The sequence below is a fragment of the Meles meles genome, chromosome 17, assembly GCF_922984935.1.
Source record: "Meles meles chromosome 17, mMelMel3.1 paternal haplotype, whole genome shotgun sequence".
Lineage (NCBI taxonomy): Eukaryota > Metazoa > Chordata > Mammalia > Carnivora > Mustelidae > Meles > Meles meles.
In genome coordinates, this window is record NC_060082.1 from 21,209,175 (window position 1) to 21,221,120 (window position 11,946).

The 11,946-nt window shown below is 33.8% G+C and overlaps 1 protein-coding gene across 1 annotated transcript in view; it reads left to right on the top strand.

Moving 5' to 3' along the window:
- The window catches only part of RO60 (Ro60, Y RNA binding protein), a 28,680-nt gene extending 20,952 nt beyond the window's left edge, over positions 1–7,728 (top strand). The window contains exons 8-9 of the mRNA XM_045982668.1: positions 224–370; positions 1,992–7,728. Of these exons, the coding sequence (XP_045838624.1) occupies positions 224–370; positions 1,992–2,144 (300 nt within the window). The 3' untranslated portion in view covers positions 2,145–7,728. The remainder of the gene's footprint in view (positions 1–223; positions 371–1,991) is intronic.
- The last annotated feature ends 4,218 nt before the right edge of the window (positions 7,729–11,946 follow it).

Here is an 11,946-nt window from a genome sequence, read left to right on the forward strand (position 1 = left end):
GATGTTATGTCTGATATTAATGTTTATGAGAACAAATAGTTTTATCTCAGTTTTCCCATGAGCACAAAATAATAAATATATACACATGCTTTGAGAAGGTCTATGTTTTAGCCGTAAGCAAAATGATAATGTAAAAAAATTTTTTTAAGTATTTAATTATTTCAGACATCCCAGTATGGAAACTAGGACACTTATTCTCAGTCATGTTTTTGTTCTGAGTTAGATCCCAGCAGGTGGAACTGATTGCTCTCTTCCAATGATCTGGGCTCAAAAGACAAACACAGCTGCTGATGTCTTCATTGTGTTCACTGATAATGAGACTTTTGCCGGAAGTGTCCATCCTGCTGTAGCTCTCAGAGAGTATCGAAAGGTAAAATTCTGATATTCTTTCTCACCCCAAATAAGACTCCGTACTCAAATATTCACTGTATTTTTCTGTATACTGAATACTGAAGATAATTCTGTACCTTTGTATAGGGATACAAAGCCAGTTCAACAGTACTTGAAATAAAAAATATTGGCTATCCATATATAATTTATTTCAGCTAGTCCCAAACTCTATACATTACTAAAACATCCTCTGCGAACTGTTTTTGGCAATAATAAAAATATTTTACCTTAACTATACATTCTTAATAATTCCTTGTACTCCTTGAAAAATTTAAAGTATCATTTATGAATTTTGTTAAAGGACTATGTAAAATTACAGATGATACCTTTGCTTTAATTTATCATCTGTGTTTTAAGATTCATGGCTACTTCTGTGTTCTAATCAGTGCTCTCCAGTTGAGCTCTCAAATCATGGAAATGTTGTTTAGCTATAGTACCCAATGTGGTAACCACTAGTCACATATGGCTGTCAGGCACTTGAATTGTGGCTAGTGTGATGAGAAGAAGTAGAACTTGATGAGGAGTGCTATTTCTCAAATTGGGGTTTTCCTATCTGCAGCCTTAGCCTGGGACCTTGCTAGAAATGCAAATTCCTAGACCCCATGGGAGACCTGCTGACTCAGAAACTGGAGAGTGGGATTGTGTTTTAACAAACGCTCCTGGGGATTCTAATGTATGTTTAAGGTTTTTTTTTTTGTTTGTTTTGTTTTGTTTTTAAGATTTTATTTATTTATTTGACAGACAGAGGTCACAAGTAGGCAGAGAGGCAGGGGGAAGCAGGCTCCCTGCTGAGCAGAGAGCCTGATGCGGGGCTTGATCCCAGGACCCAGAGATCATGAGCCAAAGGCAGAGGCTTAACCCACTGAGCCACCTAAGGCGCCCCTGTATGTTTAAGTTTGAGAGAAAGGGAGAGAATAGAATTTGTAGTCAAGGCAGCCTGGGTTCTGAGTCCTGGGTCTTTCCCTTTTACTAACTGCAGACCTAAGCAAATTATTTAACTGATGTATGCCATAGTATTTAATAGCACTACTTACCTTTTAGGGTTATTTTAACAGTTACAGTAGATAAGTTAAAGAGTTCATTATGGTATCTGACATATTATATACTCAATGATTATTGGTTTTTCTCCAAAATTCAGTTATTTTAACCTTAAGTCATAGCTGTAAAACAAGTTCTTACATGTGACATGCATATATCATATATAACAAAACCATAGACCAAAAGTTGATAATTGCAGAGAAATATTTCTTTATATATACCCACACACACTGCCCCAGTGTTTAATATATTGGTAGAAATATCTGATGTCCCCAAATGTCCTGACAGATTTCATAAGTAGAAAGCCTCTTGGCTGCCTAAGAATGCACTCTATGGCCCATAAACAGAGAAGCGAGAATTTCAGGCAGGCTGTTAACACAATGTTATTTTCTGTTCTAAAGATCAGAGTCTAACCTTGATAGATTAACAGATTTTATGGAGAGAAAAAAAAATTGACTTTGGAATGAAAAATTGCGATGGCCTTGGAAGTGTTTTAATTTTGGAGATTATTTGCTTTTGCTTATATAAATTTCTTAAATATGTATTTTGATCTTTTCCTACAGAAAATGGACATTCCAGCTAAATTGATTGTTTGTGGAATGACATCAAATGGTTTTACCATTGCAGACCCAGATGATAGAGGCATGTTGGATATGTGTGGCTTTGATACTGGAGCCTTAGATGTAATTCGGAATTTCACATTAGATATGATTTAACCATAAGCACCAGCATGATATCAGAGGTCTGTTGCCATCAGTGATCTCGCTAAAAATATGTAGCTACTTCCCAGCTAATCTTAATCCAATGAAAGATGATGATAGTATAGTATGTGCATAATGGAAAATTTACCTTTCCAAAAAAGAAAAAAAAAAAGATGAGCCCAAAGTTCTTTCTGTCTACTAAACTAGCTCTTGGGAAATAGCTTCAGAATACACTGTAGCTCCCCCTTTCTAACAGAGAACGCTTTGTTGATAGACACTGTAAAATAATCAGTTTTGCTATGGTGAATAATCTCATTTGTACTTAAGAGAAGTGAGAGCCAAAAGTAAGTAGTTCTATATCATGTCACTTGTTCGAAAAGTGCTTGAAGTTTTAACTGCATTGGGAAAGGACAGCTGTGACAATGTCTAAATACTCTGAAATGCACTGGACCATGTAACTGTGATGGAATATCAAATTCATCTGTAAATTTTTATACCAAGGGGTTTTAAAAAAAAATTTAATTAAATTATGAACACATTTTTACAAATTCCTTGGAGTTTTCTAAGATCACATAAATAACAGCTTTCTTACTCAATGAAAAATATACTTTAAATCTGATATTTTATTTACACTTGTAGGATTGTTACATTAACCAGAAAAAGAGTGGAAAACCCCTGAGAAAAGACACTAAAGTTTGTGTCAGCTGAGGAAGTATGTTTGGTTTGCTTTTTGTTTTGGTGCATTTTATTGCTGTGAGTGGGGGCATGACTTGACAGTTTGTGCTGAAATACAACAACATAGCCATGTGTAGCCACACTTTTTCTTTTTTTTCATAGTCTTAACAAACATAAACAACAAACTGTTTTAAGCATTTAACTCCCCCACTCATAAATATGAAAGTATGATAATTAAAATCTCAACTGCAACCAGATTAGCTTTTTCCTTACTTTAAATATTCTAATTACCTTTAACTATTTTTTTAGTCAGTTATAAATGGGTTTTAGATATTTCCTGATTGTAAATATGTCAGTGACGTATCTCTGTCCATTATTCATTTGTGGCAAGATACTCTTTTTTGATATTTTAAAAAATAATAAAGCAAGCTAGGTCTTTCACATTTGAAAGGCAACTTTTGAGAAACATTACCACTAACCAGTCTGTAAGAAAATTTTTTTTTCTATTTTACTTGTTGTGTATATTAAACTTTCTTTTCATTACACTAAAGTGCATTATTTTCTTGAGCAAATGTCCTTCTTTCTGGGGAGGTTTAACCTATTGAAATCCCAATATTTTTGCTCATAATTATATTATGGTTGTTTAAGATAACATAAAATTTCAATTTTTTTGTATTCTTTTGCTAATAATGATTTACTGAAGGATTTATAAAGCCCTTCTCATTGTCATATGAAAAGTCAAACTAGTAAATGTAAATTATAACCTTCTGTGTGGTTAGGAGTCAGAGGTTTTGTTTTGAGGGCAAACGGGGACTTGAGTAGCGTTAGAATTTGTGAAGATATTTTCTGTTTCGTAAGAAATTTGGGCTCTGGAAGTGACAAGAAAATGCCCCTTTCAAACTCATTTAACAATGCTGGCTTTGCTATGAGCCATTCCTTCAAGGCAACTAGTAGCAGTTTGTAAATGTTATGATATTTACCTGAGGATTTTTTTGTCAGCAAGGTAGTGTGTGTGCACCACCACCCTCGTACATCGCTTCTGATATCATTCTGGTTTTTGGCCCTCTGTCAAGCATCGGATGTAAGGTATTAGCTACTTTTGATAACATTAAAATATATTCGGATTGAATTTAAAGTTTAAAGAGCCTAGTAAAATCATGTAATAGTTTTTGAAGTTTCTAAGTAAACCCAAGATCTTAAAAATTATAACATGATCTAACTTTTTATTCCTAATAGAAATGTTAACTGGAATATAACAGCATTAAAGTTTATTTCCTTCAGTTGTGTACTTCTCCTATAGTGCTTTTAGATGTTCACAAGCCAACCAGTCCATCAGAGAAGTAAGACTAGATGTGACCGTTTTGAAGATTCACATACATCTAATTAAATGGATTAGGGTAAGATTTAAGGAAGAAAAAAGTGTGAAATTTAAAAGGTGATTTTTAATGTAGGTTAGGGACCCAAGGTCTAAAAGAGTATGGCTTTGGAGCACTGGATCTAGCAATCTTGGGCTCTTCATTCCCATTCCAGAATTCATCTCCCCACAGAATGGGAAGACATGGACTCATAAGAGTTAGGTGGTGAAATAAAATTATTCAAAACTTTTATCTTTTTAGGTATTAGGAAATAATGTATCTATACATGATTGCTTTAGGAGTAGCAAAACAAATTTGTGAACATGTATGCTTTTGTGGTTCATTGTAATTCTCAATTACAATTAATATCTCAACAAGCTATATATAATATATAGCCCTATAGAAAAAATTTTAAAACTTTACCTCATAATGAATAAAATGTACTCAAGTGATAAAGAAGTTTTATTTTCTGAATTACTTTTAGGATTATTACTACATTAATATTTAGGGAGATGTTGCTTTAAAAACAATTCTAAGAAAAATATACTTTATTTCCTAGAAAATATGTAAATATTTTCAGGATATAGTTATAATTAGTAAAACAAAGCTAATCTTATACTCTTTATTTGTTGGAACTTCTTGAAAATGCCATTTATTAACAGTTAACATATTATTTAGTTTAGTCACTGTTTTATGAAAACATTAGTGAGGAAGATACTAGTGAATGGAATTTAATGTTACCCCTCTGGAACCTCTTGCTTTATCTTACTTTGGGGGACTGTAGACAACCAGTTTAACCTTCAATTTTGTTATCTTTGAAATGTAACCTATCTTGATGCTGGGATCTTAGAAGAATCAATGATTTAATATCTGTATAAAAGTTTAAATCAGGAGGAGGGCTTGCAATACAAATTAGAATTTTTTAAATTAGAAACATTGTTAATAGACGATATATGTTTCAAATGATAAAATGTTTTCAAATAACCAATCAGTTGGCTTAGTAATTCATTAAAACATTCCTATTCTGAGTGGGAAGGTATGGAAGAAAAATGTTTACAGTGAAGGTGAGTATTTTTGATTCAGAAGTCCCTATTGTCTGATCAAGAGAAAGTAACACATTGCAAGTTTAACATCCATTTGGATATGCCTAGAAAAACTTATCTAAATGAAGAAACACTATTAATAAGCATTTGATTAACCTTTTAAAATAACAGGTAAATCTACAAATGATAGTTTATCATTGTATCAGGATTTGCCCTCATTTTTGGAGATTTTGCAAAAAAGATACAAAATTATTTTGGAAATTTAAGGCAAAATTCCTAAATAAATTGGAGGATCTGACAGTTAAGTGAAAAAAAATTTAAAAGTACATCTAAACAATAATTAAAAAGAAATTATTGTGATCACTTATTGGACTTACGTAATTTAACTTAAAGATTATATACCCACAGATAAAAATTTCTTAAAAAGTGGTGCCCTTAGAGTAAGTTATCAAAAAGAAAAAACTCTAGATTTACATGCCATAGGTTTGGGGTGATTTGTTAAGGTAATATCCCCTCTAGAGAAATGTTCTATAGCCTCAATATAAACATGTACCGGGAAGAATTAGGAAAAAGCTATGAATTTAGTTATATATACTGTACAGATTTTATTTAGCATTTCCCTATTATTTGCTTCCTAATCTTCCTTGTTGGAAGATTATACCTCGTTTTTTTGTTTGTTCGTTTTCTTAAAATTACTTTATTCTGACATTTTTGTCTTCTGTTTCTAATCTTACCTCGGTAATAAAATGAATGAATGGAAAATCACCCATATTCAAAGTTGGGATGAATCTCTTTGCAGATTTCAGGTCATATTTTTCAAATTAATAATGGGCAGATGTCTTGGAACAATAATTGGATTAATTTATTTTCTCCCCAAATCAAATTATATTATATACCTTTTGCATTAGATGGTTGCAAAAATTTTGTGGCCTTTAAGTAAGTTTATTCAGCCTTTGCAATTCTAGATCTACTTTGCTCTTAGAAAAAGCACTCTTAGAAAAATAATTAACTGAATACTCAAAAAATAGCATATCTCATGTTCATATTTCCATATAAAAACCACTTTCAAATCTTTCATCTACTAAGTACTTAACTGAGCTTATATATAAACTTGTATTCACATTTAACAGTTTTTTAATTGGTAAGTTTTATGCTTTTGAAAAATTACGAATTTAAAAATTCTATGGCAATATTTTTTCATGTAGAAATCTAATGTTAAACATATGCTTGAATGAAATTATAATAAATAACACATTTTCCTAAACCGTGACAGTTTCAAATTATATTGGAAATTGGTAGAAATATAAACTAGAGAAGTTGCATTTCAAAATTCTATTACTGAAACTAAGGTGATTATTTTCAATGATTATAAATTACAGAAATACAATGAAAATACACAAAAGCTGTTTCTGAGCCTACAGAGATTTTTCCCTTTGCTTTTTAATTTAGCACCACCATGTGTCATATTAATTTTATGAACACAAGTGATACTGAATTTTAAAATATATTTAGACTTCTGTACTTTTAGAAGTTATCAGAAAACTGAACAAAAGAACTAGTAAGTTAGCTACATTTCTGTTGGTTTCACTTAATGAACACTTGGATTGTTAAGAGTAGTAAATAAGATAAAGCCTTGCTATTTTATGTATCATTACCACATATAATTGACAGAATATTGGAACTTTTGTTTAAATACTAGTTTTTATTTGCAGTGTAAACTTCAGAATCCATATACACCCAAAAAAGTTAAAATATTGAACAACTAACGAATTGTAATCAAATGTGTTTGTTGCACTATTATTTTAAACATGGACTATATATAATGTGGTATGAGTAGATGACATTTTTGTAATGCATTTGAGTTATATTTTTTTCCTTTATTACCAGCTTCTGATAATGAAGAAATTCTTCAGAGGGATACATGAAATCATCTTTTTTAAAAACTTGGTTAGGGGAGAGATGTTAAAGTACTAAACTGTCCATTTGTTTTATATAAAGGCTTTGATATCTGTAATTTACCACTTACTGAATACTTAAATTACACAGAATAATGCCTGCATAGAATAAAATTTAAGTATGCAAGAGCCTTAAAGTGAAAAAAATGAATCTTCTGACTGCCTTAAAATATGACTAGCTCTCCACAGGCATACTAGTTACTTTCCATAGGGTCTTGTTCATTAAGTAATGCCTTAATAGTGTTAGTGTTTCTGAAGTACAGAACTCAAAGGATCTTATTGTTTTCACATAATGGAAATTTAACTGTTAAGTTTTAAAACCTGATAGTACATTAGTAGTTTAAGTACCTATTAATAGGATAATCTGGGCACACTGATAACATTCTACGTATATGACTGTTACCATCAGTAATATTTTGTGGTTGTTTAAGGTTTTTTTATTGTTTGGTATAACAAATTATCCAAGAAGCTGGACTTTGTGTAACATAATCTCCAAGCTGCATATTTAAACACTATGAATGAAAAACAGTTGTACAGTTTCAAAAACGGTTACTTTTTGGGGGGAATTTTTCAAGACAAAAAGCAAATACTTTGTTTCAAGCCTATAGGCAAGTTCATTGAAAGATGTGAATATTGTTGTAAAACATTGCAATTGTTGCAATAAAAAGTATCCAGGCCAGTCATTTGTTTGATTACATTCACATTTTTATATTCACTTTGCCTTTCAAAGCAGGAATATTTTATAAAATTGAAAGAAAATTAAAATTGTCAAGCTGGTGCTTAAGGATACAAAGTTTGATTTATACAAGTTTCATTTCAAAGGAAGGGACCCTAAAAAGAGGGGTGGGGGGGGTTCTTAGGTCTGTTGATAAACTTATTGATGCGTTGTTGAGTCTTCCATATTTTCTGTAAATAATCTACCTATAACTAACAATGTAATTTTGCTGTTTTCTGATAGAAAATGGATGAAATACTAATGTATTAAATTTATTTCATGATAAAAGTTTTCACTGATACTGTGAAATCTTTCCTTTTCTCGCCTTGCAAAAGACCATACTGAGTATATCATTGTAGACATGGAGGGAGTGCAGATGCACATTACGGGAACTGCTTCTGGTCAATTGTATTATGTAGAAACTGATAGATACACCAAATAAACTCTATGCACATCAAATAATGGTTTTCACTTTTTTTTTTTTCCCAAAGATTTTGTTTATTTGATCCACTGAGCCACCCAGGCGCCCAAGATTTTGTTTATTTGAGAGAGAGGGAGTGAGAGAAGGAAGCTCCCCCACACTGAGCAGGGAGCCCAATGCGGGGCTTGATCCCAGGACTCCAGGATTATGAACTGAGCCAAAGGTGGACACTTAATCAACTGAGCCACCCAGGCACCGGTTTTTATTTCTTTAAAGAAATAAGAATTTTAAGGTTCTAATATGCCTTATAAAATCTGAGGCTATCCATAATCTGTTATAATATTTCAATAAGATGAAATTAGTTTGATAATTAACATTAGCCTTTTAATGCCTCTAACTGTATCTTTAAAATACATGTGGTTGAGGACTCTTTTCCCAGTGGATTTCTGGATTTAACCAAAATGCACATTCTAAAAGTTTTTCAACAGGTTTCTTTTGTGAAGAAATTACTTAAAGTTACCCTTGGGAAAAGTGATGTTAACACCAAAAATCAATTAATTAATATAAACAAAAAAAGTTTTAGTGCCAATGCAGGCATTTCTTTCCTCTCTGAATTCCCCTAACTTCTGAAAACTTCTAAGATCTGAGCATATAGGTAATACATAAGAGTAGAAGCAAGTTATATCAGAATATACCTACCAAAACTTTGAACATTTGGTTAATCTTATAGTTCTCTATTTAAAGATGACAGCAGTGGGTGCCTGGGTGGCTCAGTTAAGCCGCTGCCTTCTGCTCAGGTCATGATCTCAGGGTCCTGGGATCAAGTCCCATCGGGCTCTGTGCTCAGCAGGAAGCCTGCTACTCTCTCCCTCTCTCTCTCTCTCTCTCTCCCTGCCTCTCTGCCTACTTGTGATCTCTCCCTGTCAAATAAGTAAAAAATCTTTAAAAAAATAAATAAAGATGACAGCAGTTATATGGAGAAAGTAAGATCACAAATTACGCATTTCTTCATGGATAAAGAAAACTAGGCTTAAAAAATATTTAACAATATGGGGCACCTGGGTGGCTCAGTCGGTTAAACGGCTGCCTTCGGCTCAGGTCATGATCCCAGGGTCCTGGGAACAAGCCCCACATCAGGCTCCTTGCTCAGTGGGAAGCCTGCTTCTCCCTCTCCCTGTACTGTTTCCCCCACTTGTGTTCTATGGCCCTCTCTCTGTCATATAAATAAATAAAATCTTTAAAAAAAAAAAAAAATATATATATATATATACTTAACAATAGGGGGTGCCACGTGGGTCAGTTCTTTAAGTAACCCACTCTTGATTTCACTTCAGGTCATGATCTCAGGGTCCTGGTATTGAGCCCCACGTTAAGCTCCCCGCTCCACAGGGAGTCTGCGATTTCAGCTTAGGTCATGATCTCAGGGTCCTGGGATCGAGCCCCATGTTAAGCTCCCCGCTCCAGAGAGTCTGCTTCAGAAGTCTCTCCCCTGCCCCCACCTCTGCTTTCTGTCTCAACTTTTTTTTAAGTTTAAAAAAATATTTAATAATAATAAACCTTACCAAGAAGATGTGACTTTAAAACTATTTTCAAATGGTATTTTTTATAATATTAGTAAACAATCCAGATCCATTTAGACAAAAGACCAATTTTTTTCTCAACAGTTTTTTAGCTTTTTAGCTTTCCTATTAGACATTTGGGCAATTCAAGGATAAATTAATGATAAAATGAGAAATGGTCAATTTTTTCATACTAGCAGACCACAATAAACAGTTTATCTTCTAAATCTTAACATTAAAAATAAAAAAGACTGGGAAAAAAAGGTAACATCACCTTTTCTTTAAACTGATCACCATTCTCTTCTAGCCTTTGGTTCTGGAAAAATACCTGCTGAGACAACTTATACCTAGCTTTGCCTTAGTTTTGTATTATACTTTTATCAAACTCTAAGAATGCTATTACGGAGTAAATGTCTCCCAAAATTTTGTATGTTAAACCGTGATTTCTAGTGTGATGGTATTTGATGATGGGGCCCCTTTAGGAAGGTCATTGGCGCTTGAAGGTGAAGCCCTCATGATAGTTTAGTGCCTTTGCAAGAAGAGACAAGAGAGCTTGCTTTTTTTCTCTCTCTCCTGCCGCAGAGACACAGAAGATGACCATCTGCAAACCAAAAAGCGGGCCCACACCAAAACCAAATTAGTGGGCACCCTGATCTTGGCCTTCCCAGCCTCCAGAAATTTGAGAAATATTTCTTGTCTAAACTTGGCTATAACAGCCCACGCTAAGACATGGGAAAAGAGAAGAAATGGAAATCCCCCTCCCTAAAATCTTAACTAGGACATTGGAAAATCCTGATGGGTCCACAAGATAATCATATTTCTGAGCCACTGTGATTATAATAACCATTACATATTAAAAAGTCTATTTATACTAAGCACTGTATGATGTGATTTGCATTACTTCCATTTCCCAAGATAAATACTGAGGAAGATGGTATTACCCATATTATATAAAAAGGAATTTATTGTTCCAAGAGATTCACCTACCTACTGGTCATACCCAGGAAATGTGATTTGTGTTTTGAACATTTCTCTGTCTTGATCTAATAGGTATTAATCACTGTTTAAGTACTAGGAATGATTTTCTTTCACTGAGGATTTAGTGGTTTATTGTAGTCCCTATCCAAATCCCTCCCCCATAACCCTAGGTTTTGTAACTAGCTCCTTTCAGTTAAAACTAAGTAAGTATTGGTTATCTGGAATGGGCATGTCAGGGCAGCTGCTCAGTCCTACAAGACTGCCCCTCAAACCCTGCTTCAGGCACCAATCTGAAATCCAGGTTGTCACCTCTTATCCTGACTGACCAGCTCTAGATTAAGGGTTCCAAGGACCTTGGAACGACTCATTTGCTAGAATGGCTCACAGAACTCAGAGAAACATTTTACTTATTACTAGATTACTGGTTTATTATAAGAGGTCTTGAAGGTGAAGATAACATAGCAAGCACGTAAAATTTCTCATTGGCACAATGCAGAATAAAGGACTAAAGGACATGCTATTCTTTGTTCCATTCCAGTATTCTAATTTACCACACGAGAATGAAATAATTCAAAATCTTGCTTTACCAAGGTCTCCTAATGGCAGTTTAATAAATCCATATATGAAGCATCATTGATGGCATATTGCCAAAAAAGCCGCCAGATGTCTCCTGCAGAACTGTCCCAGATTCCTTGGTCCATCTTGATCAGAAAGCCGAAGCACTTCACTCAAAATGCACTGTCCTCTCACCCCTGAGGAAGAGTTTTTTCTTACCAGAATTTGCAATCTGCTCTAGTGACTGTAGGATCAGCTAGGAAAATACTTCCCAGGAAGTGCACTTTAAAAAGTCTTGTTGACAGGCATCTGGTGGGCTCAGTTGATTAAGCATCTGCCTTTGCCTAAGGTCATGATCCCAGGGTCTTGGGATCAAGCCCCCAATCCCCCACATCGGGCTCCCTATTCAGCAGGAAGACTGCTTCTCCCTCTCCCACTCCCCCTGCTTGTATTCCCTCTCACCATCCTCTCTCTTGTCAAATAAATAAATAAAATCTTTTAAAAAAATAAAATGAAATTTAAAAATATTCTTGTTGATAAGTTTGATACAGAGATGTGATT